Here is a 25,684-nt window from a genome sequence, read left to right as displayed (position 1 = left end):
AAAAAAGAGACATGGACAGTGTGAGGGAGAGAATTGCTGACTAGAAGGCACCATTTGGGCATTATGATCACTTTTGAACAGAAACCACAAGAAAGATCCAAGAGGCTACAGAAATTACTTGAGAATTCCTCCCGACTTGCTCTAAAAGGTGGTGGAAAAGTTAACCCATTCATGTGAATGAGACACGCCGATATGCACGTTTTGATATGCACGATGTTTGCACATAGGTTGCGGTGGGTTTGTGGTGCATTCACGACAAGTTCACAGAAATTAAGTGTGCCACAAATTCTGAACACCTCAAAATGTTCTTTGCGCACGGGCTCAGAGTCCTGCCACACTTTACACATACTTCACACCTGTTTATCACCAATTTATTTACTGGCATGCCATTGGCATGCACAATTGTGTACCACTGTGGGGACTAAGTGCATGCAAGTGTAAACAAGGATTTTGTATCATAGTCCTACAGCTATTGGACAATGGGTTTAGAGAATGTGCTCTTACTGCCATCTACTGTAGGCTCTACTTGTAAGTTAAGTGGTCCTTACATTCCGACGTACATGCTCCTACTTGTGGCTAGGTACAAACATGGGGAAAATCGCAAGAGAGATGCACGTGGCCCGCAAGGAAACCATGCAGGCAGCCAGGTCTCAAGGGCAAGGTAGGGGAGGAATGTGTGACCCTTGCGAGTGTAAAAAGGAGGGTTAGGGTTTAAAGTCATTTCGCGCACGCATGGTGACTGTGTGGAATATGTACAAGGAAAGCACATGCTCGATACACACAAGAGGTGAGTACTTCCCGTATATTAGCCAGTGAGGCCAACGCACTTCCTCAATGTGTCTTTGTGTAGAAACATATATTTCTCACAGTGTGCACATCAATTTACTGTATTTACATTCAATAAAATTGGTAAAAACACTGCTTCCTTTTTTTAACTGCTACCTTTACGTATAATACTGTGTGTTGGCGTTGTATGCATGCGTGCAGGAGCCCAATTAATACATGCAATCAGCTCGCCTTTGAGACAAGGCTGAGGGCTCTCTGAACCCAAAATATCCACAACAGGGCACTATAACTAGTTACGACAAATACATCCTCTGCAATAAATTCTACACCGTTTAAATTCATATGGAAAAATCTGTCACGTTCCAGCCGTGTGTGTCCCTCAGCCTCGTACTGTTTGCAGTCTCTTGCTAGCGCTCAGCAGACCCTGCCTCCAACCGGCATTATTTGTGTTCTATTTTTTCATGGTGAACCTGTTTTGTCACCATCGCTCTTCGTTGTGAATTCTGGAACAGAATAAATTCTGTGCTCACCTATCTGCCTCCAGCCTCTGCATTTGGGGTTCCCAGACCGGCACCTAACCGCACCGTGACAGAATAATCCGGCCACAATATGGAACCTGGTGACACGGACCCCTTAAGAAATCACTTCGTCTCCAAGCGATGCGCCTCACCAAGCAAGAGGAGCAGTTCGGTGCACTTGGAGCCAGTGTGCAGGGGTTGGCCGAGCGACAAGACACTCGTATGGCCGCACTTGAGTCGCAGCTCAACGCTGTGCTGTCCGCCCTCCAGGGTCACCCGGCTCTCACTCCACCACAAGCCGCTGACGCCGCTCCGGATCATGCGCCCCTTCCTGCCCCCGAGTCCAGCTCGACGGTCATGTGCCCCCAGCTTTCTAAGCCAGAGCGATTCTCCGGGGACTCTGGTGACGTGCGCACCTTCCTGACCCAATGCGAGTTGCATTTCGAGCTGCAAGCGGCCGCTTTCCACTCGGAGCGTGCTCGCGTAGCCTTCGCCACGTCGCATCTCACCGGCAAGGCGGCGGCCTGGGCTACGGCAGAATGGAGCCGGCGATCGGCCATCTGTTCTTCCTTCTCCGCGTTTGCCAAGTCCCTGGAGCAGATATTCCAGCGGAAGGCTGCGCCAGGGTTGCCGCAGCGTATCGGATTACGCAATCGAGTTCCGTGCGCTCGCGGCGGAGAGCGACTGGAACCCCTCCGCGCTGTTGGATGTGTTCGCTGACGGACTCGCTGAGTGGATAAGGGACCACATGATCCCTCTGGAGACTCCGGGGAATCTCGACGAACTGATCGCTCTGGCCGTGCGAATAGAGAAGCGTTTGGACCACCGGGAGCAGGACCGCCTGTCCCGTCGAGCAGCACCAGGTCACGACCGGAGCCTATTTGACGAGCGCCCTCTCTACAACCGGTCGCCATCCACCACGGGAGCCACGCCGTTGCTGCCGCCGGAGGAGCCCATGCAGCTCGGTGGGCACCGTCTCACCCCAGCAGAGAGGAGGCGGCGCATGCGGCTTCATCTCGGCATCTACTGCGGACAAGCGGACCACACCATCTCCCTCTGCCCCATTCGTCCTGGCCACCAACGCTCCCAGACCTCCACCTCGTTTCATCCTAGCTCGCCGATGGACTCACGGACTACACAGCCGCCTCCTGCTGCTCCAGCGGCCACCCGATTCCAGCTGCCAGGTACACTCGCATGGTCTATCAATGTCGATATCGATGCTTTTATCGACTCGGGCTCGGACGATTGTTTTATTGACGAGTTTTTTGTTGCTAATTCCGTTATACCTGTAGTTCCGCTTTCGACAGCTAAAGTGGTTCGTTCCTTGGATGGGCGTCACCTGGCTAATGTCACTCACAAGACACGCCCCCTCTCGCTCCGTCTGGCTGGTAATCACCGTGAAATTATGACATTTTTTGTCATCCCCTCGCGCTCTGCTCCCGTGGTGCTGGGGCTTACATGGTTAGGCAGACACAATCCGCACATAGATTGGGCCAGACCTGCCATTGTTAGTTGGAGCGTTTTTTGCCACACGCACTGTTGCAAGGGGGTGTGGCCTCGGTCCGCGGCCGCTCGCGCCTCCTCGCAGGAAAGTATCGACCTCACCTTGGTTCCTAACATGTATCATGATCTCAGAGAGGTTTTCAGTAAAGATAAAGCCACATCAGTCCCCCCCCACCGCCCTTATGATTGCTGTATTAATCTCCACCCGGGTGCGGTTCTTCCTTCCTCACACCTGTATAACGTTTCTAAACCTGAGAGAGAGGCACTTGAAGAATACATCTCCTCCTCACTCGCCTCCGGTCTTATTCGCCCCTCCTCCTCACCACTTGCCGCTGGTTTCTTTTTCGTTGAAAAGGACAAGTCACTCCGCCCCTGCATTGATTATCGCGCCCTTAATATCATCACAGTAAAAAACAAATATCCACTTCCTTTATTAGATTCCGCATTTAACTCTCTGCATTCTGCAAATTTTTTCACCAAGCTTGACCTCCACAATGCTTACCACCTCGTCCGCATCCCCAAGGGGGATGAGTGGAAGACTGCCTTTAATACACCATTGGGTCATTTTGAATATTTGGTTATGCCTTTTGGCCTCACGAATGCTCCCGCAATCTTCCAGGGTCTCATAAACCATGTCCTCCGTGATATGCTTGGGCGTTTTGTTTTTGCGTATTTAGATGACATTTTAATTTTTTCCACTTCTCTCGAAGAACACATTCAGCAGGTCCGGTTAGTCCTCCAAAGACTTCTCGAGAACAAGCTTTTTGTTAAGGCTGAAAAGTGCACTTTTCACTCTTCATCTGTTTCTTTTCTGGGGTTCATTGTGGAGAAGGGGCAACTCTGAGCCGATCCTGCCAAGATCCAGGCAGCGGTTGACTGGCCCACTCCTACATCACGTAAGCACCTTCAAAGGTTTCTGGGCTTCGCAAATTTTTACCGTCGTTTCATTCGGAATTTCAGTCGGGTTGCAGAACCTTTGACCAGGCTCACATCCACTAAAGTTCAGTTTATGTGGACCCCAGACGCTAACTCCGCCTTTGAGAAGCTGAAGTCCTATTTCAGCTCTGCTCCGGTTCTTGCTCACCCTAACCCTCACTCTCCTTTTGTTGTCGAGGTCGACGCTTCCGATACCGGCGTCGGGGCCGTCCTCTCCCAGCGCTCCACCATCGATCACGAGCTGCACCCCTGCGCCTTCTTCTCACGCCGCCTGACCCAAGCAGAACGTAATTACGACATTGGCAACAGGGAGCTGTTGGCGGTCTTCTTGGCGCTGCAGGAGTGGAGGCACTGGCTGGAGGGCTCGGAGGTCCCATTTGTTGTACACACAGATCATAAAAACTTGGCCTACCTCCGATCTGCCCGGAGACTTAATCCCAGGCAGGCGCGCTGGGCACTTTACCTGGCCAGGTTTGACTTCACGCTAACGTTCCGCCCTGGATCCCAGAATGGCAAGCCGGACGCACTCTCCAGGATGCACTCCCCACCTATGGACTTACCTCAACTGGAGACCATCCTTCCTCAGTCCCGCATCCTGGGAGGCCTTCAGTGGGACGTGGAGAAGCGAGTGGCGGAGGCCATCAAGGACTCCTCTCCTCCGGGGGACTGCCCCGCTGGTCGCCTGTTTGTGGTCTCAGAGCTGCGCCTGGAGGTTCTACGTTGGGCTCACGAATCCAAGCTGGCTTGCCACCCGGGGGTATCACGCACAATCTTCCTCCTGTCTCAGCGGTTCTGGTGGCCGTCCCTCCGCTCGGACGTCAAGGAGTTTGTGGCCGCCTGTGCGAGTTGTGCCCGGAATAAGCCGTCCCATCAAGCCCCAGCGGGGCTGCTGCGCCCCCTGCCCATCCCCTCCCGACCGTGGTCCCATGTGGCACTGGACTTTGTGACGGGTCTCCCACCATCCAATGGCAACACGGTCATTCTTACCATCGTGGATCGTTTTTCCAAAATGGCCCATTTTGTCGCCCTCCCAAAGCTCCCCTCGGCACTGGAGACAGCTCAGCTTTTGGTCAAAGACGTCTTCCGGCTTCACGGTATCCCCTTCGACGTGGTCTCGGACAGGGGACCACAATTCTCGTCTGCAGTTTGGAAGGCATTCTGCAGGGCCTTGGGTGCGTCAGCAAGCTTGTCCTCCGGCTACCACCCGCAAACTAACGGCCAGTCAGAAAGAGCTAACCAAGATTTGGAATCCGCCATCCGCTGCGTCTGCCACCAGCAGCCAGCCTCATGGTCCTTCAATCTGCCGTGGATTGAGTATGCGCGCAACACCCTGGTCAGCTCAGCCACAGGTCTCTCACCTTTCCACGGGGCCTACGGATACCAACCTCCAGCTTTCCCTTCGCTGGAGGCGGAGTTGGCGGTCCCTTCTGTGTCAGCCAACCTGCCAGCCCACCTAGCCTGGCGCAACACCCGGACAGCACTGGCACGTACGGCCGAGCGTAACCAGCGTTTGGCCAATCAACATCGGTCAGTGGCCCCTGAGTACAAGACTGGACAGAGGGTGTGGCTATCGACTCGCGATCTACCCCTGCACACGGACTCCAAGAAACTACAACCCAAATACATCGGTCCTTACCCTGTGGAACGGGTCATCAGTCCCTCGGCCGTCATGCTGAGGCTCCCGGACTCCCTCAGAATTCATCCTACATTCCATGTGTCCCTCATCAAACCAGTCAGTGTCAGCGACCTAAGCCCTCCGGAGGTGCCTCCTCCTCCTCCCAGGCTCATCAATGGCCATCCCCCATTCACGGTCAAGGCCATTCTGGATGTGAGAAGAAGGGGCAGGGGTTTCCAGTACTTGGTCGACTGGGAGGGTTACGGCCCCGAGGACCGCTCGTGGATCTCTCGTGCCCTCATTCTGGATCCCCAATCACTATCCGAGTTTTACAGTCGCTTCCCGGAGAAGCCAGGTGGCGCCTTTGTTAAGGGGGGGAAATACTGTCACGTTCCACAGGCTCTTTCTGGTTGCCCCTGTCTCCCATGCCTTTTCTGTGTGTCTGTCCAGATCCTTAGTTCCTGGCTGGAGGCGGAGCTGCTGAACGCACCTGTAATTGAGTGCCTACACCACTACTTAGGTGACTACTGACAGCTGGAGAACGCCGGATTATTCCTTCGCTACACCACGTTCCAGCCGTGTGTGTCCCTCAGCCTCGTACTGTTTGCAGTCTCTTGCTAGCGCTCAGCAGACCCTGCCTCCAACCGGCATTATTTGTGTTCTATTTTTTCATGGTGAACCTGTTTTGTCACCATCGCTCTTCGTTGTGAATTCTGGAACAGAATAAATTCTGTGCTCACCTACCTGCCTCCAGCCTCTGCATTTGGGGTTCCCAGACCGGCACCTAACCGCACCGTGACAAAATCAATTCTATTAAAAGCATATTAAGAGGAACAAAACAATTAGAAACTACTCTGAAGGAAGATGTAATGCCATTGACTTTAACACATTATATATAGGGGTCATATATCAAAAATGTCCTGTGTAACTCATGTAAAGCCAAATTCATTAAGGTTTCATCACAATATCACAATGCTCATTATGCAAAATTGAAGAGGAGTCAATAACCCACTTATTTTATGAATGTCCGATTTCTCAATCATTCTGGATAGAAGTTTCTATTTTACTGTTTATGTCCTTTAATACACTCTTTGATATCAAAGAGGAAATTGTCTTGTTTTTTTCTACAACGTAACTTTAATACAGGTTTGGTGAATGCTGTGAAACTTCTGTGTTTAAATTCCACATTCATAAATCCAGAGTGATGTCATATAACACTCAGTTTTTCTTGTGACTAAAAATATTACATGGATAACTGAAGTTGATGATTAAAAACAGAAGAGCAATGAGAACCTTTCATACATTGGAGAACAATTCATATGAAAGACAAACTTAAGTGATATGTTGTTTTTAATTTAGATTTTTTAATGTTCTTTTCAAATGTTATCCCTCACACATTCTTTTCGTTTGTATTTCCATCATGTTGTTCTGTAAGACTGCATTTTTAAATGTACATGTTATTCTGTATGTACTGTTCTGTACTACTGTTTGCAGTTTGCAATAAAAAAATATATATAATTTAGTTTAAAACAATTTAAAAACTAGCCACGACAAACAAAGTATTATTACCTGTCATTTCACTATTACTTGAAGATCTATTGCTACAGGATGGCACCCAGGAAGTCAAAGAAGGGAGCAAAGAGGGAGCCTTCAGCCGGCACCTTCTTTGTCGCTCGAGACGCTTCCTGATTGACACAACAGCTTCATTGTCTTCTTCCTCCTTGGACAACATGAGATGATGGAGCAGTCTTAAGGGTGTGCCCATGATGATGCTGAAGATGATGCAGAGGAGGGCCAAGATGCTGGGTGTTAATACCCCTGGAAAACGGTCACGATAGCCATAGTTGCCATGGGAAGCCAGTACGCCCATCCTGCAGTCGCAGTGAGTGGGCTGCACGAGCCTTGTACCCCGGTGAGTAAAACGTAAGACGGCCTTACATGAAGCGCACCTAGCATGCACAAGTTGCACGCCCCACTCATTATCTAAAAGCTACCAATTTTCTTACAGAGGGCGAACGGCAAGCAAGTGGGTGTCACGAATCACTTGCTCCATAAGTATGACACACTTGCAACCCCTCTGGTACCCTACGTCCTCTATGTGCTGACCATGGCCAACACATTTCACCAAAATTGCACAGCCCATGCGTGTGGTAACACGTACGTCGGGATGTAAGGACCGCTTAAGGTTGTGTTATGCAAATGAGTGAAACATCAATATTTGTTTTCCAAACTATGCACACATTTGTGTGCAAATAAAACATTTTGTTAGATTTGCTGAAATCCTGTGCTTTTTGGAGAACATTGAAACAAAAAAATCACAAGCTGACGCAGTGATGGCATTTTAGGCCATAACAATCAATAACACATGGAGGGAATGCAAATTGTTATACATTGTAAAATGTTCCTGTCTATTTTTCTGCATGATTTACCAGTTCTTTTTTCACATCCATAGTCTCATTGAGCTTCAAATTGGCAGACACCTGCAACACAAAGGAAATATTCATTGTCACTTAATGCAAAAGAGAGAAAGACGAAACAGACATCGTTAGCATAACTACTAAATAACATTTGACTTCTCAATCAGCAAGAACACCCCTGGACACGTTAGATGACTTCATAGACACAATGTACTGTTTGAGTCTATGTCCTAAAATCATTAGACCAAGCAGAATGACAGACCACTGTGCCACCCTTATCGATAACATACTGTATTCACCAATGACTTTGATAATAACACAACTCGTGGCCTGTTAATTAGTGACATCAGTGATTATCTCCCAGTGTTTATAATTTACAGTGATCATTATAATAAAAGACAGGTGGTGGCTAAAAAGACTTTTCAAAGACTTTGCGCAGTTGATAGCGTCAGCGCTTTCAGGAAAGATCTAGAAGAACAAAGGTGGGCAAGCGTCTACAATGCAAAAGATGTGGACGAAGCATATGAGCACTTTCTATGCACTTATATGGAGCTCTACGATAAGAACTGTCCCTGGCAAGAAAAGTCCAAGAAGCAAAAAAAAAACCAATCAGCCATGGATGACAAAAGGACTAAAAAACACATTATACATTAATACAAAAAAAAATACATTATACAGGAAATTTATCATTCAACGAACTAAAGAAGCAGACAAAAATATAAGACTTATAAAAATAAGTTGACAACAATCTTGAGTGTCTGTAAGAGGGAATATTATAGTAATTTACTAGATAAGAATAACAATAACATTAGAGCAACTTGGGACATTTTAAATAGTATTATAAGGAACAGCACTAAGAAAGCAGACTACCCTCACTATTTTATGGTTGGAAACACTAATAAGGATGATATGAATGAGGGAGTTGAACTGTTTAACAATTATTTAGTACATATTGGACTAAAACTGGAAGAAGAAATTCCAAAACAATGGACGAATGGCATGAAACCATAGATAGGAATCTCAATTCCATGTTTCTCACCGATGTAACTAAAAAGGAAATCACTGACATTGTCAAACATCCATCCATCCATCCATTTTCTATACTGCTTCATCCTCATTAGGGTCGCGGGGGCATGCTGGAGCCTATCCCAGCTGATTTCGGGCGACAGGCGGGGTACACCCTGGACTGGTCGCCAGCGAATCGCAGGGCACATATAGACAAACAACCATTCACACTCACATTCATATCTATCGACAATTTAGAGTCGCCAATTAACCTCACCTGCATGTTTTTGGAATGTGGGAGGAAGCCGGAGTACCCGGAGAAAACCCACGCGCACACGGGGAGAACATGCAAACTCCACACAGAAATGCCCAGGGGAGAATCGAACCCAGGTCTTCCCGATCTCCAAGCTGTTACTGTGTTGGCCAACGTGCTAACCACTAGACCACCGTGCAACCCAACAGTGGACCAAGACGAGCAAATTAAAAAAATAGTACAAGCAGTTGTTTGCTAAATGTAAGGCAGAAGAGTCTTGATTATTATATTTATTGTTCTGTCAAGCTTGTTTTTATCTTTTATTATTTATTTATTATTACACTGATTATTATATGGAATAATATTCCATGGAATGCAGGACGTGTACTGCATAAGATGTGAAACGGATGGGGGGGTAGGATTAAATAAGCTTTGATTTTCCTACTCTTTTTGGTCATGTGGAACTGTGAAACGATGTACGATGTATTCCATTGTAACCTGCATGCATGTTCAAATAAAATTAAACCAAACCAAACCAAACCAAAATCATCTGTGAGCATTTACCATCATGGCTTCCCGTGCGGTGAGATGTGGCAGCAGCATGTCTTGCTGCATGATATAGCAGGACATTTTCCTAAATGTCCTGAGATCCCTGGGTTTCCCATTTACAAGGATCTGACCTGTCATTCCCGTTTCCCTATAAAAAAAAAAGACATTAATTTTGGGAAGCAAGTAGTCACACATGTTGATTGCGTATGATTTGAATTATTGTGCATAAGAAGAAGATCACACACCTGTATCCAGCCAAAATGTTCATTAAGGTAGATTTTCCAGCACCTGAGGGCCCCATGATTCCAACAAGCTCCCGACTGCAGAATTTTCCAGAGAGGCATTTCAATAAGTCTTTGAATCCTACAATTAACATAGGAGACAAGTGACACTGCTCACTGATATATGACTTGCAAAACATCTTTTTCTTCATTCAAATGGTGTGAGGGGTAGACAATTTTACAGCAGAAGTCAAAGGGTCATTCAGCAATCACAGACCCTGCAAAAGTGCAGATTTGTGGTCAAAACATTTTTTACCTCCAAAAATAGGTTGTTTTTTCAGCAGAAAAAACATCTCATTCACCCTAAGTCGGTAAAAATGTATAAATATATGGTAGAATACACAGCATACATTTACCACAGTTAAATCTAAATGTAAATGTTAAAGTTAAACATTAACTGTAAATGTCTATTTTAAATGTGTTGCCAAGTGTAAAGCTAAATTTTTACAAAATGTGCAAATACTCAACGCATGTCAGCATGCACAGACCCGCCTCCACCACTGACCATTCATCTAAATGCTCCAAATGTTTAAGTAAGATTTTTTTATATTTTCATATTTACTTTTTTATTTAAGTTTAACTGTAGTTTGTGCACACCTGGAGGTAAGAAGGACTGGTACAAATTATGATTCGACCAACTGTACCTGCTGATTTGTCCTAATCAAAAATCATGACATTACTACGACCACATCACTACTATCAGGAGAACCAGAGAATAGAGCAGAGGAAGCTGCTGTGGCCCAGCAAGGTGCACTGTATTCAGGCAGATTCTCCAAGCAGCTGGTGAGACACCACAAAGGTCTCTGGCAAACCTTTTGAACTTTTCAAACACCGCAGCACTGGTGATTCAGGTGGCTGATGCGTATTTTATTGTGTGTTTTTTTCCCCCTCATTGCAGACTATTTGGTACAACTAGCACGGAAAATGTCCTCTTAAAGTGAATTTAATTTACAAGTGGGGAAGTTACAACACGCCGTCAACATCAACATCACAGGCAGGAGAAAAAAAAGTGCTTAATTTGCTCACCCGCACAGCTTGCCTAATGCACCTTTTAAAAAAAAATTATCGGTCATCAAAGCTATTTTTAATGTTATCGGATTTATCGGTATGATGTCAGCCAGAAAATGATCAGTCTGATGATTGTCCACCCCTAGTAAAAAGTTTAGGTAGAAAACCCATCTCATTGGTAAAGATTGAGTTGCAGAGAAACTAATCACAGACGAACTGCAACTTGTTTAAGGAGGTGTTCTTTACATGCACTGAATCTGCTTGATATTTACACTGTTGACAAAAACATCACAAACCAACAAGAGTATACCAAAGCAAATGCCTACCTCACTCACAGTGCTACTAAAGATAACTGGGGCTGTCAAAAATTGAACCTTAACACTGTTCTGTCAAATTTGGCTTACCGTATTTTCACGACCATACAGCGCACCGTATTAAAAGGCGCAGTATCAGCTGCAGGTGCTATTTTTGTGTTTAACACATACACAAGGCGCACCGTGCCCACTTGAAATCAGGATGGTCATCACTCAACACAACAGTCTCAGTCATGGTGCACAACTAAAAACATCACACAGCAACTCAAACACAGACAAGACGTTACCTCTATTTTTGCAGAACAATAACTAACAACTATGTAGCTCAAACATGGAACTTTAAGAGCATTTGCACCAAAACACTACCGCAAAGCACGCTGGGGAACAGGAAGTGCTCCCCAGCGACGCGACAATACGCTAGCATGCTTGTTATTGTATGTTTTTAAAAAGCCAGCGAGAGCAAAACTGAGTTGGGTTGTACTTTATTGGAGTATTTAACAATGTACTCACGTTATTTGTGATAAATTCTCATCCAAAAATCCATCAAAGTCCTCATCTTTTATATCCCAAATGAAGAGCGGGGCAAGTTCTCCATCAAACACGCCAGGTTCCCTGTCGTTGTTGTCAGTCAGTCAACACCCGGATGTTTTTTTCATTCAACATCATTCCGGGAGGCTTGACGAAGGAACTCCAACCGCTGGACATCGGTGTAAACACGACGTTTAAAGTGAAGTTGCAAGCGGCGCGGGAGCGATAGATGACAGCTAGCGAACACAGCTACACTAATGCATTGTGCTTGGGCTAACGTGGCTGATGGACTATTATTCGAGCTTTCGCAAAAGCCAGCATCATTTCTGAGGCGCCGCACGGCAACGAGACTGACTTACAATGACGACAGGGAATCTGGCGTGTTTGATGGAGAACTTGCGCCGCTGTTCAGTTGGGATACAAAAGATGAGGACTTTGATGGATTTGTGGATGAGGATTTATCACAAATAACGTGAGTACATTGTTGAGTGATGACCATCCTGATTTTAAGTGGGTTTGATAAACTGAATGAGAGTTCTGCTCTTAATTTATCCAAAGAAATAAAGCGTTGTCGCTTCCGCACTGACTTCTGAGTGACACGATACCGTGCATACCTGTGCCCTATCATACGGTGCGCCTTGTGTATGTGTTAAATACAAAAATAGCACCTGTAACTGAGACTACGCCTTTTAATACGGTGCGCTTTATGGTCGTGAAAATACAGTAAGTGCAATTTTTTTAAGTCCATTTTAATTTCATTGGGGTTTTTTTGTCTTTTTTTGTCTGTTTAATGTATTTATTTACAAGCTCTTGACATTCCAATTACAACGTTAAATACTCTTGAGAAATTAAAGTGATACGTGGACTTGTCATAATTTATTATTTAATATTATGCCATATATTATCAGTACATTAATGAAAAAAATGATCTCAAAATAATTTTGACAATACTATCGTTTAGCGGCAATAATTTGTAGGACAATTATCTGCAATTATTGCAAAATTTGTTATCGGGACAGGCCTAGCCTATCTAGTAATAGTGTTTTCCGTAATACATATTTGAACGATTTCCACATGCGAGAATGGTGCGTATGTGGTATTTTTGCTCTGATTTTACATGACTTCAAGTTACCCCCACCTCTTTGAGAAGGGGATGACAACAACCAGATGTGACGTCACGTGAACCCCAGCAATTACATTTTCACCATTGGGGGCTGGTCTGATCATACAACCCCATGCAAAAAGCGGGGATCCACTGTAATAGTGTGTGTCTAATTTTTCACATGTCTAAAAGCAGGAAGACAGACAGATGGATGACTGAATAAGATGGGTTACATGTGCATTACCTCTCTTCCTCCAGCATGGGCCCTCTTGAATGGTGTAAGAGATGTCAATGAACTCAAGGTCTACTGATGAGCGTTTGGGTAGGTGGGTGAAGCGCTGCGCTTCTTTGGTCCTGTTCTCAATTTTTTTCAGATTCAACGTGGAAGCCTCCTGTCGCAGAGGCTGGGCTAGTATCTGACTAGCTGCATTACACTTGAAAGTATCCTCCATGGGAATACTCACAGAGTCAGGTTCCAATGCCTTATTTTCCATGTCTGTTCTCTGCCTGTGAAAGAAATGGTGACAGAGATTGTTATGGACACTTTCTCCACTATGGCCTGCATATACTGACAGTGCAAGAGGTTTAATAGACACCTAATTTGGACATCTCCCAAAAATTATTTTCAAGTGAGGTTCCATTAATATTCTCAATTTAGTTGAAGCAGATCATATTAATAATTAGGTGTGTATGCTTGGGTTAAGATGGTGTAGAACAGGGGTGCCCATTACGTCGATCGCGAGCTCCGAGTCAATCGCAAAAGATGAAGGTGAATGAAGGTGAATCGCATAAACGTCACTTTGTGGATGTCATATGACGCCAGTCAGCTGACATTAAGCACCCCTCCTTATTCACTGCTGCTCCCCCTACACACGGAGATGCAACTTTTGTCTTTGTTATTCTGATTATGGATAAACTAACTCAGCAGTAAGATGCCTATATCTGTAACAAAAGTTATCCGTTCACTTGTAGCAGCTAGTTATGTAGAAAATAACTGAATTTTTTGATGGCTTTGCTTTGCATCATGAACTCCACTATAGAAATCGTGTTTTCTACACTTCTGGCTGTTAAACTATTATTTCATGATGAACTGGAAAATGTGCCAATTTCTGAAAGCTATTAATATGTCTTTTGTATAATCATTTTCATTCCTTGTATATGCGTAATGTTTCATAGCAAATGCTAGCTGGATGTCATACATGAAGTGTGTGTATAATGAACACTGCGCAGCGATTTTGACTGACATGTTACCGGCACTCAGGTTATGATTTTCTATATACTGTATATTATATGTTTTATAGTAAGAGATAGATGAGGGGTCGGGAACCTATGCATCTGGCTGTCACGCGTTTCTTCACACTATATTTCTTTTTCTTTTTTATTTTGCATACATTTTAAAGTAAAACTTTACAGAAATCACAGTGTTAAAAAAAACTTTCAAAATATAAAACATAATGCATTTTAACGTGTCAATCCATTTTCTACCACAATGCAGATGCCAACTGTCCTCCTGATATTTTACAGGTCAGACGCCAAAACACACTTATAATTGGATAATGCGGTAGCCTACCGGGTCATTGAGAGGTCAGGAAGTAAACTTCCCTCCTAGCTAATTCTGTAGCTATTGCAAACACTTTTGACGAAGAAGATGGTCAATAGAAAGAAAGATGAGGAGCACCGTACATTACAGCATAAATGGACAAAGGAATTTGCCTTTGTGGAGAGAGCAGGTTGGGCGGTGTGTCTAATCTGCAGTGATACAATTTTATCAATGAAAGTGTCAAATATAAAGCAGCACTTCAATACACGAATCCAGCCAAGGACAGCCGGCAGAAGGCATGCCAAGAGCTGCTGTCCAGAGTGCAAGCTAGTCTGCAGCAACTCCGTGCATGCAGGCGACAAGCTGACTGGTCTTCGGCCAGCTTTGTTGGTTCTTTAGCAATAGTGAGGAACGGAAAGCCATTCCCAGATCGCAAAATTGCCAAAACATTCATGCTTGATGTGGCAAATGAACATACTGTATATCTTATCTTAACTTATGAACCACACACTGCAGCATGTGGGTATTGCCGTATTGACCATGTTTGGCTCTACGTATGCATGTGATCAGTCCTACTCACATCTAAAAAACATCAAGACCAACCTACGATCACATTTAACAGATGGAAGCCTCAACGCCTGCATGGAGCTTAACCTCGCCACGTATCAACCAGACTACAAAGCCATCAGCAAAAACTTGCAGCACCAGAAGTCACATTAATGTAAGATATATTTTATTTATTGATTAGCTTCAGTTAAGGGTGGCGATATGGACCAAACTCATCTCCTGATATATTTATGTTGTATCGACATACAATATCCCAATATTTTTTCCACAGTGAGTTTAGACAAAGTCAAAGTCAGATATGCGTTGAAGTTGTTTCATTAAAATGTTAAAAATGTTATAGAAAAATAGCCACTAAAATAGTATAGTATAGTCCATTCTCTTTTTGAAGGAGATATAGAAAAAAAAACATCAATCTTTTTTAGAACAGGCTTTTAGCTATGCTGAAATCCTCAGCGAATGCCAAAAGCACAAAATATGAAATAATGTACCCTGTTTAAGAAGACATTTTTAAACGTCAGCAGCAACTCAAAAATACTTACGGCCTTTTTGTTGGTTTAATGCCTGATTGATCATATCTTTCACAGCACTAAGGGCAATTAGATTGTGTCTCCATTTTTAACAGGAAACGACGATGCACCATCATTTACATGAACTGGGTTTGTAGTTTTCTTAGGTTTACACCTCAGTGACCTGTCAAATGTTGTTGGTCAGTTAAACGTGGCTTAAATGTAGCCACTATTCAGCACTGTGTCTGCCGCAGATGCTGCCTGGTGAGATCTGTAGCTTCTCCGGAGCACAGTGTTAGCCGCTGCGAGTCGCAGCTTCTCTGAAGCCCAGTGCTAGCCACAGACGGTGCTTGTGGCTAGGTGTAAGCTGTTCCGGTGCCCAGGTGTGAGGCGCATTCACGGCGAAGCCCGGTGCAGAGGGCGCTTGTAGAGAGGTGTAGATTTTCCAGAGTTACAGCGCAAATCCAGTCTTTTTTTAACACAATTTAATGTGTGCATTTTTAGGCAAGACCAACAATTTTAGAATACAGTAAGTCTCTTAATTTATTCTTTGTATAATGTTGTTATACTGATGCTAAGGCTAGGCGATAGATCAATATTATACACACACATATATACAGTATATTTATATATATGGTCTTGCCTAGAAATGCATACATTTAGTTGCATTCAGTGTTAAAAAAAAATCTGTAAGAATATATATGGCTCCCACAAAAATACATTTAAAAAAATGTTGCCTTCATGGCTCTTTTAGCCAAGCAGGTTCCCCTGAGATAGATCATGTTGACGTGAAACTTGCGTGGTGAACAAGTGTGTGCACTAGTCAGACCCTTGATGACAATCAAAATGGAGATCTAATCGAGTTGCTTTATGCAGACCATTGTATAAGCGGTTCCCAAGTCTGAGGTGGTACAGTAATTTGTCGTCTTTGAGACAGAGGCCTCGTTTAATCTTTCATGGGGGTTGTTAATCCCCACGAGGATTAAAATCAACTTTCTTTTCCATCTTTAATCTGTTGGGAGCAGGAGGCCTACAGTTACTTCCTTGGGAAAAATGTTCACTCGTGTACCGTACACTACCAGGCGACATGTCAAAATAATGTATGGGAAATGTGTACTCTTTCACCTGCAGTCCCCATCACAGCCTGCATGGTACGAAGCTGAAGAAAGCAGGCAAGGAATTGGAAAGACACATTTCATATGCCTGCCAACATGTCACGAGTCACCATGGAGAGTCCTCGGATGAAAGAGATGATCCATAGAGGTGGGAGAGGAGAGAAGAACTCAGTGACCCAGGATCATACTACCTTGTTTCCACCTCAAATAGTTGTCACCTCAATTACAGCCGCATGAAATACAATTCAAATGAAATAGCCTACCATGGTTTTGTATATCCTATTCAACTGAGGCATTGAAGCTAATGGCAGGGGGAAGACTGGAATATATGGATGTTAAAGAACAGGCTCACTTGGTATTTACTGATGATGTGAATCATTAAAGTGTCAGGGAGTCTGCCCTGCTTTAAACATAAGAAATCTACTTTTGCTGTGCTTTTGACCAAGTGTGTGTCCTTAACAATGAAGACTAAGCTATAAACAGATTTTCAAGAATAATGAGGAATGATGATTTCAATTTCAATCAACACCACTTTCAACACACCAGTCACAGTCGGTGGAGAGCCTATCAGGGAGGTGGTCTTTTGTCTCCCTGGGAAGTGTTTTGAGCAAAAGGAAGGCACGAAGATGTCAAAGCCAGGATCGGCAAGGCAAGCGCAGCCTTTGTCATGCTTAATACCATCTGAGCATCCAAAGATGTCAACCCGAGAACAAAACTTTGCATCCCCAACTAAAACCTTGAAGTAAATTGTGCTCTATGGCCATGAAACATGGAGGGTAGGGCTGAACAATCATTTCTATAAGCCGGTATAAATTCTTCCAATGATAAGAAAATAACTTATACCCGTATCAGTGCTAAAAACAAGCCGAGTTGATGACACACTGAATTGACACATTGGCGCCTCACACGTACCACTATGGTTTCCGTAACGTAATTGCAGAATTGGTCAATAAAAACTAAATTTACTGTTAAACACGGAATCTCGCAGAAATTGACATAATGTGAATGAAATGCTGTCGTCCTGAGGAGAAGGAACATTCGTGTGTAAATCATGGCACATTCATGGAAGCTAGCGGGGTTAGCTTAGTGTTGTTATGTGTGTGTGACCCTGAATGAGTATATTTTCACCGTGTTGTGTTTTACTTACGCTCCTTACTTTAGTGCATTAACAAGCACTAAAGCACAACTCATACAGCCTGAATGGCACACACACAGCTGCTTTAGCATCCATCCATCCATCCATTTTCTATGCCGCTTCTCCTCATGAGAGTCACGGGGGTATGCTGGAGCCTATCCCAGCTGACTTCAGGCGGGGAACACCCTGGACTGGTGGCCAGCCACAGCTCACGCTCGGTGACAAGTAAAAGTAAATGTTTTTTTCGCTGACTTAGCCGATGTTTCTGGAGGGAGGGAGCTATGAATAGGGAAATATTTCCGCTTACAACGTTCCTTCTCCTCACGGTTACAGCATTTCATTCACACTGTCAATTCACGCAAGATTCCACATTTAACCGTAGATTCCATTTTTATTGGCCAATTCCGCAAATCCATCCGTGATTCCGTTAATACGGAAATCACATCACATCCCTAAAACGGATTACAAAATTTGCAGGTACACGCACTGAGACTCTTGAAAAGATTCCTGACATTCTGCCCTCGGGATGTCTGACCGTAAAGTTCCCCTATTAGACAGATTGCATCAGATCTCCAGGGAAAAGAAGTTCATTCATTCATATATTTCCTGATACTGTTCAAGATGATGTGGATGCTGGAGCCAATCCCAGGTGACTTTGCGTGATACTCTGAACCTATGAGACAATGAGCCAACCATTCACCCTATGTGCAATTTAAAGGGGCTATCCACATGGAAACTTTTTCAGATCAAAACGGCAAAGTATTTTATTGTTTCAGCCTTTCATCCACACAGAAACAGCGTTCTGGGTGCCCTGAAACTGTACTTTTTTGAAAACGGCTTCCAGAGTAGGAAAGGCTGAAAATGCAGGCTTGTCGCTTCCATGTAGACACGAGCCGACACCTCTGTTTTCTGAAAACCACCGACCTGTCGCCAACCAGTCGCCGTCACGTGACCAGAAGTGAGCTTTGACGAACAAGCCAACATATCTGAATCCTACTGGATTTTGTGACTGTGGTGAGGTCTAATGGGAGGCGGGGCTTAACCCTTTGGGGTTCCTTTAATTTTCCACCCTTTCGGGTCCCAAGATTACAAAACAGTCCACTCCCAGAAACTGCTACAAAAACATAACAGATTAATTATTGTAGTTTTTGCTTAGATGTCAGTCAACTTGAGTTCTAATGAAAAATACCAAACATGTAAATATTTGTTATGATTTTAACCCTCTAAATGCCCATTTGATTCAATGATATGTCAAAGATCAGGCTTACCTATACATAAGATTAGTAGTAAATTTGAGTCATGCATGCATCGGTCGACAGCAAAGCAGCTTCTTTGTAGTTCTAAACATATTTGCTTTGGTAATAAGCAAATGGTAATAATGACTTTTTGCAAATGTTTCATGGCAATCATGGTCGTCACTGACCATTACGTCATTAAGCCCCGCCCCCCACTAGAACCCATCACAGTCACAAAATCCGATGAGACACTTATCACCTACAATGTGAAAATTGTCCAATCTGTTTTAAACAGTAAATAAGTCGAATTGCACGATTTTTCAACTAAATGAAACCCTGAAATTAGAAAATGCATGCTTTTATTGTCTAATTACAATGTGTTGAAAAAATAATTTTAAAAGTATTCAAAAATCATGCTTATAATGGAAGTCAATGGGACTTTTTTGTTCTCCAGGGACCCAAAAGGGTGGGAAATTTTGAATCTGACCCTGCAAAAAAATAACAATGCATCAAAATCAATTTTACTACTAATCTTGTGTATAGTTAAGACTGATGTTTGACATAGAGCCCCTGAGTTGTATACAGAGAGGACAGAATGTATTACAAGCTGACCAATCACAGCCTTAGCGGTCTGCATCGATACTGCTCGAGGATTTTATTTGGAGGTTCAAGTCATGCTATGCTCAGAGACTCAGAAACGTTTTAGATGAATAGCTATAGCATTGTACTGCCAAAAATTTTACTCTTCTGAGCTATTTTGGTGTCATTGTTATATTTGTCCCACCAAAGGTACCTTTAGTTGTATCAGGCATTACAATGAACAACAAACTGAAAGAACAAGTGAATGGTCTAATAATTTTTCCATGACTGCATGTAGTATTGTGGCATCAGTAATGTTATGAGACATGACGTTACAACATTACCTTCCACACTGCATGGAGACTGCAGAGCTGAGCCGACATGCCATGGCTGAGACGGACATGCCATGGCTGAGATCGAGTGGAAGAAAAGGTTATACTCTCATTCATGTAGAAGTGGTCAGTTTTTGGCTTCTTTGTCTTTCTTTCCAACTCTGTTTAAAACACTTTCTTAAGTTTGGAATACGTCAATTGGAGAGGCTAAGTAGTTAGCTTGCTAGCTTCCTCTGCAGCGAAGGGAAAGTACACTCTTGTTGAAAGGGTTAAACTTCCACATACAGGCCCTGAGTCGGGTGGCAACAAGAATTGCCACCCCTGCCCGTCGCCACTCACTGCTGCCAACGCAAGAGTGGAATAAAGACCAACCCATCAAGAGGACTGGTTCGACAGCCCTTTTGTGCGTTGAGATGAGTCTGACTATATCTAACTTCTCCAACTCACGCACCAGCTCAGGTTCCTTCCCCACCAGAGAGGTGACATTCCACGTGCCAAGAGCTAGTTTCTGCAACCGAAGATCAGACTGCCAAGGCCCCCGCCTTCGCCAGCCACCCAGCTCACTCCGCTCCCGACTCCTTCGGCCCCTCCCACGAGTGGTGAGCTCATGGGAGGGGAATCCATGTCTTCGGGCTGTGCTTGGCCGGACCTCATGGGTGCAGGCCCGGCCACCAGACGCTCGCCATCGTGCCCCACCTCCAGGCCTCGCTCCAGAAGGGGGCCCCGGTGACCCGCGTCCGGGTGAGGGAAATCTTGGTCCAAATTTGTGTGTCTTCATTGGGGTCTGTGTAGTCCCTCCCCTAAGACCTATTTGTCATGGGTGACCCTACCAGGGACGTAAAAGCCCCTGACAACTTAGCTCCTAGCATCATTGGGACAAGCAAACTCCTTCACCACGATAAGGTGCTGGCTCAGGAAGGAGCTGGAGGTCATATTAGATGGAAAATATGAGCTGGAACATAAAGTGGCGAGAAATACTCCAATATTGAATCAAGCAAAATTTTTTCTTGGCCAAAAATCACTCCATATTCTCTGTTGCTTTCTGGCATTACCATATCTAACTTATTGTGTAGAGATACGGGGAAATAACTACAAAAGATTCAAGATTCAAGAGTTTTATTGTTCATATGCACATATGCAATGAAATTCTTATTCTGTTCATTCTCCCCCAAAAAGTACACTTCACTCGCCAAATGTAAGTTCCTGACAGGAACAGATTATCCCTGAACATAAGTAAAACTAAAATAATGCTATTTGGAAATAGCAGAAGGGAGATGTACGAGCAAATACAAATTAATGAAGTGGATATTGAAAAAGTGGAAGAATATAAATTCCTTGGGGTTATAATAGATGAAAAAATGAGTTGGAAATCTCATATTAAATATATACAACAAAAGGTGGCGAGAAATATCTCTATATTGAATAAAGCAAAATATGTTCTTGATCAAAAATCACTCCACACTCTGTACTGTTCCTTAGTATTAGCATATTTAATGTATTGTGTGGAGATATGGGTAATAATTACAAAAGTAATCTTCACTCACTCACTGTACTGCAAAAAAGATGGGTGAGGATCATTCATAATACCAAGTATAGAGAACATACAAACCCTTTATTTTTAAAATCACAGATATTAAAATTTGCAGATTTAGTTCATTTTCAAACCGCTAGAATAATGAAGAAAGTTAATAACTCATTACCCAAAAACCTCATACAGTATTTCTCAATCAGAGAGGAGAAATATGATATTAGAGGAAAATTAAACTTAAAACACTTATATGCGAGAACTACGCTGAAAACCCACAGCATTTCTGTGTGTGGAATTAAATTATGGAACGGATTGAGTAAGGAACTCAAACAAAGTACAGAGATGAGCAAATTAAAAAAACAATACAAGCAGTTGGTTTTTACTAAATACAAGGCAGAAGAGTCTTGATTGTCACAATGATTGTTCTGTCAGGTTTGCTATTTCTTGTTTTGTTTTGTTTAAAGAAAAAAAAATCAGTATGGATTTAGGTCAAATAGACCAACAACTTTGGCATAACAGAAGCAATAGAACTAATTACAAATGCTATACAACACAAGAAATATGCTGCAGGAGTGTTCATAGATTTAAAGAAATCTTTTGACACAATCAATCATGACATTTTAATATTATCAGTAAACTAGAAAGAAATGGGATCAGGGAATAGTGCTTCATTGGGTCAAACGCTATTTAAGCAGAAGAAAACAGTTTTGAAGTAGGATGATTGTTCCTCATCATGTCTGGACATTGTTTGTGATGTCCCCCAAGGGGCAGTATTGGGCCCCAAGCTCTTTATTTTGTACATCAATGATATGTACAAGGTTTCTAAGCTAATAGAAACTAGCATTTTGTACTATTTGCTGACGATACTAATATACCAATATACTAATATTTTTCACTCTGTGGATATCATAGTAACAGGAGGACATAATTCCAGAAATGAACTAATTAAAAATATGATTTGACAGTAACATGTGATCGTTAAATTTAGGTAAGACAAAAATAATGTTATTTGGAAATTATGGAATGAACGCACAGTTAAAGATACATGTACAAGGGGTACAAATTGAGTTTGTGAAATCAGATTTTTGGGGGTGATTGTAGATGACAAAATTAGCTGGAAACTACATATCAAACATGCACAGATTAAAGTATCAAGAAACATTGCACTAATAAATAAAGCAAAAAAGCTCTAGATAATAAATCACTCCACACTTTATACTGTTCACTAGACTCACCTTATTTGCAGTGCTGAGGTTTTGGGCAACAACTACAAAACATCATTGTATTCATTAACTATCCTTCAGAAATTAGCAATATGGATCATCCACAAAGTTGGTTATCAGAAACACAAAAACCCATTATTTCTGAAGTCAAAGCTACTCAAGCTTACTGACATTGTACAATACTAAACAACACAAATAATGTTAAAAGCAAAAAATAAACTATTAACAGGAAATATCCAGCAATTGTTAAAAAAAATAAATAAATCAGGAAGAGTGTTATAATCTAAGGAAAAAATGTAATTTTTGAGATTTCGTACCACCAGAAAACGTTTTGGTTTATCGAAAATGAAAACTTCTGAAGGGGTTTAGTGTGGAACTGAAGCAACGTACAAATATGAGGCAGTTTAAAATTTGGTATCAAAATATTATTCTTAAAAGGTATGAGGATTAAGAGGGTGTGGCCAATCACCTTGGTGCTTTATGTGCCAATGTGTTTGTTTGGTACATTATGTGTGACTGTACATGGATATACAGGATTTGTATTATGTATGCATGTGTGCATGTATGTACTGTATGTGTTGGAGATTTTACCTCTTCTCACTCTTTTCTGAATATATAATTGATTATGTTTATTTTCAGGGCCACACGATAGTCTAGTGGTTAGCATGTTGGCCAACACAGTAACAGTCTGGAGATCGAGAAGACCTGGGTTCGATTCTCCACTGGGCATTTCTGTGTGGAGTTTGCATGTTCCCGTGTGTGCGTGGGTTTTCTCCAGGTACTCCGGTTTCCTCCCACATCCAAAAACAGGTTAGGTTGATTGTCGACTCTAAATTGTCCATAGGTATGAATGTGATTGGTTGTTTGCCTATATGTGCCCTGTGACTGGCTTGCGACCATTCCAGGGTGTACCCCGCCTGTCGCCCGAAATCAGCTGGGATAGGCTCCAGCATGCCCCCGCGACCCTAAATAGGAGAAGCAGCATAGAAAATGGATGGATGAATGTTTATTATCATTTATTCTAATTGATTTATGTTTTGAGAAGAAAACTGTGTTTTTTTCTGTTTGTTTGTTCTGTGCCTGATTCAAATATTCAAAATAAACATTTCAATGAATCAATCAAGTTGCTCTAATGTTGTTTTAGTGTTGTCTAGTAATTAACTATCATAATTTCTCTTACGCGGTCAAGAAATGTGTTAACTTATTTTTATATGATAATGATAATAATGATAATAAAGTGATCCGTCGCCTCTGCAGCATTCTAGTTTTTGAGTTGTTTTCTTTTTCCATGTTGTCGTGTTGATAGCATCTTTAGTATTTTTCCAAGTCCTTGATGTGAACAAGCACTCTCACCTCTGGTCCTCCATTTAACTTGATGAAAATTTTGCAGTTGGCACTCTTCGTACCTTGGATATTTCCTTGCTTCCACAAATCACGTGCTTTCTTGACCATTTAAGTGTTGCATTTTGTCAGATGCTCATTCATATTGATATTTGTTCCTTTCACCTTGTTTCTCTGTTTCAGCAGTGCGTTCTGAATTTCCTGTTGGTGAACTTGACCATGATGATGGGTGTGGTTTTGTTTCTGTTGTACAGTGGGGTGGTATTGATGGTATGGATGTCTACGTCTACTCCTTTAAATGTAGAAAAGTAGCAAATTGTAACTCCACTGAAGCGACGTCCCCTTCATCTGGTTCTTCCTTATTCCCGACTGCCCTAGCATACGACCTGGGTTTAAATCCGAAGTAGGGCTGGGCGATATATAGATATTTTTAAAATAACGCTATTTACTTTAAGCACAATATCAAAACCAACCATATCATTGATATCAATATCGGCTGGATTTGTGCTGTATCTCCCTCATCCCTGCATGCAGGAGGAGGGAGGAGGGGCAGAGCACAAGCCCAGCGGCTCCAGTCAAACCTACAACGTCTGCGGTGGAAGAATTAGTCAGCAAGGAACAAGCGGTAGGTCAGCAATGTGGAGGTACTTCGAATTCAGAGCATAAAAAAATATTTTTCACCACCTTAAAACTTGGCACAAACTCCAATACGAGGAATGTGTGAATGTGCCGTGCTCCTCTTGCGTTCCTCATGAAAGGAAAGCAAAGTGGTGTGTTATTATACAAAGGTGTCCTATCACATTGCTAAGATACGGTCCCCGTTGCAACAGGGGAAAAAACGGCTTTAAAATTCTGCTGAAATCGATGGACTTGCGATGTCCAACGAGCTTCGCAGTCACAATTATTTAGCACGACAAGCTATACTACCAATATACAAGGAAGTTAGGCAGACAGTTGCTAAGCCTGATGCAGTTGACAGGTTTGTTGTTCCTGGAACGAAACAAGCACATGCTTGTATCTTCTAAAATCGTTTACCAAAAAACACTACCGTTCAATTTAAAGTATTTTTGAATTGCTGACATTTTAAATTTTAAAATTTCCTTTTAAACCGGGCACTCCTTCGTATTTTCTTCTTTTGTTATTAGCTGAGGATTTGAGAATAGCTAAAGGTTACTTCAAAAAACGATGGCCTACTTTATTTTAGAGGCTATTTTTAAAGGTTTTTTTTATGTGCATCTTGCATGAAGCTTTAAAATTTTAAAAAACGTCTTCATGTTAAGTATTTATTTTAATAAAACAACTTGACACGGTGGTCTAGTGGTTAGCATGGTCTAGCATGTTCGCCACACAGTCACAGTCTGGAGATCGGAAGACCTGGGTTCGATTCTCCCTTGGGCATTTCTGTGTGGAGTTTGCATGTTCTCCGGTTTCCTTCCACTTTCACAGTATGAATGTAAGTGTGAATGGTTGTTTGTCTATATGTGCTTGGCTGGCGACCAGTCTAGGGTGTACCCCGCCTTTCGCCCGAAGTCAGCCGAGATGGGCTCCAGCATGCCCCCGCGACCCGAATGAGGAGGAATAGAAAATGGATGGATGGAACTTGACACACGTTTTTGGCTTTGATATTGTCTAAACTCATTTTGCTTGAAAATATTGGGCTATATATCGTATATCGATATTCAACCTAAATATTTATCGGGATATGAGTTTTGGTCCAGCCCTAATCCGAATCCCCGTCACGATCACATCCTTCATTCGTGTATCCTGG

The 25,684-nt window shown here is 43.0% G+C and overlaps 1 protein-coding gene across 4 annotated transcripts in view; it reads right to left on the bottom strand.

Moving 5' to 3' along the window:
• LOC129191586 (ATP-binding cassette sub-family G member 4-like) overlaps positions 1 to 13,312 on the bottom strand; it is a 30,520-nt gene extending 17,208 nt beyond the window's left edge. For all 4 annotated transcript variants that reach the window (XM_054795058.1, XM_054795059.1, XM_054795056.1 and 1 more), the window contains exons 1-4: positions 13,060 to 13,312; positions 9,828 to 9,945; positions 9,598 to 9,730; positions 7,788 to 7,838 (exon numbers count right to left, since the gene is read on the bottom strand). In XM_054795058.1, the coding sequence (XP_054651033.1) occupies positions 7,788 to 7,838; positions 9,598 to 9,730; positions 9,828 to 9,945; positions 13,060 to 13,309 (552 nt within the window). In that variant the 5' untranslated portion in view covers positions 13,310 to 13,312. The remainder of the gene's footprint in view (positions 1 to 7,787; positions 7,839 to 9,597; positions 9,731 to 9,827; positions 9,946 to 13,059) is intronic.
• Between the last annotated feature and the right edge of the window lie 12,372 nt (positions 13,313 to 25,684).

This window comes from Dunckerocampus dactyliophorus, chromosome 12 (genome assembly GCF_027744805.1).
Source record: "Dunckerocampus dactyliophorus isolate RoL2022-P2 chromosome 12, RoL_Ddac_1.1, whole genome shotgun sequence".
Lineage (NCBI taxonomy): Eukaryota > Metazoa > Chordata > Actinopteri > Syngnathiformes > Syngnathidae > Dunckerocampus > Dunckerocampus dactyliophorus.
Note: the sequence above shows the minus strand (reverse complement) of the source record. Positions and strands in the feature narration are given on the sequence as shown.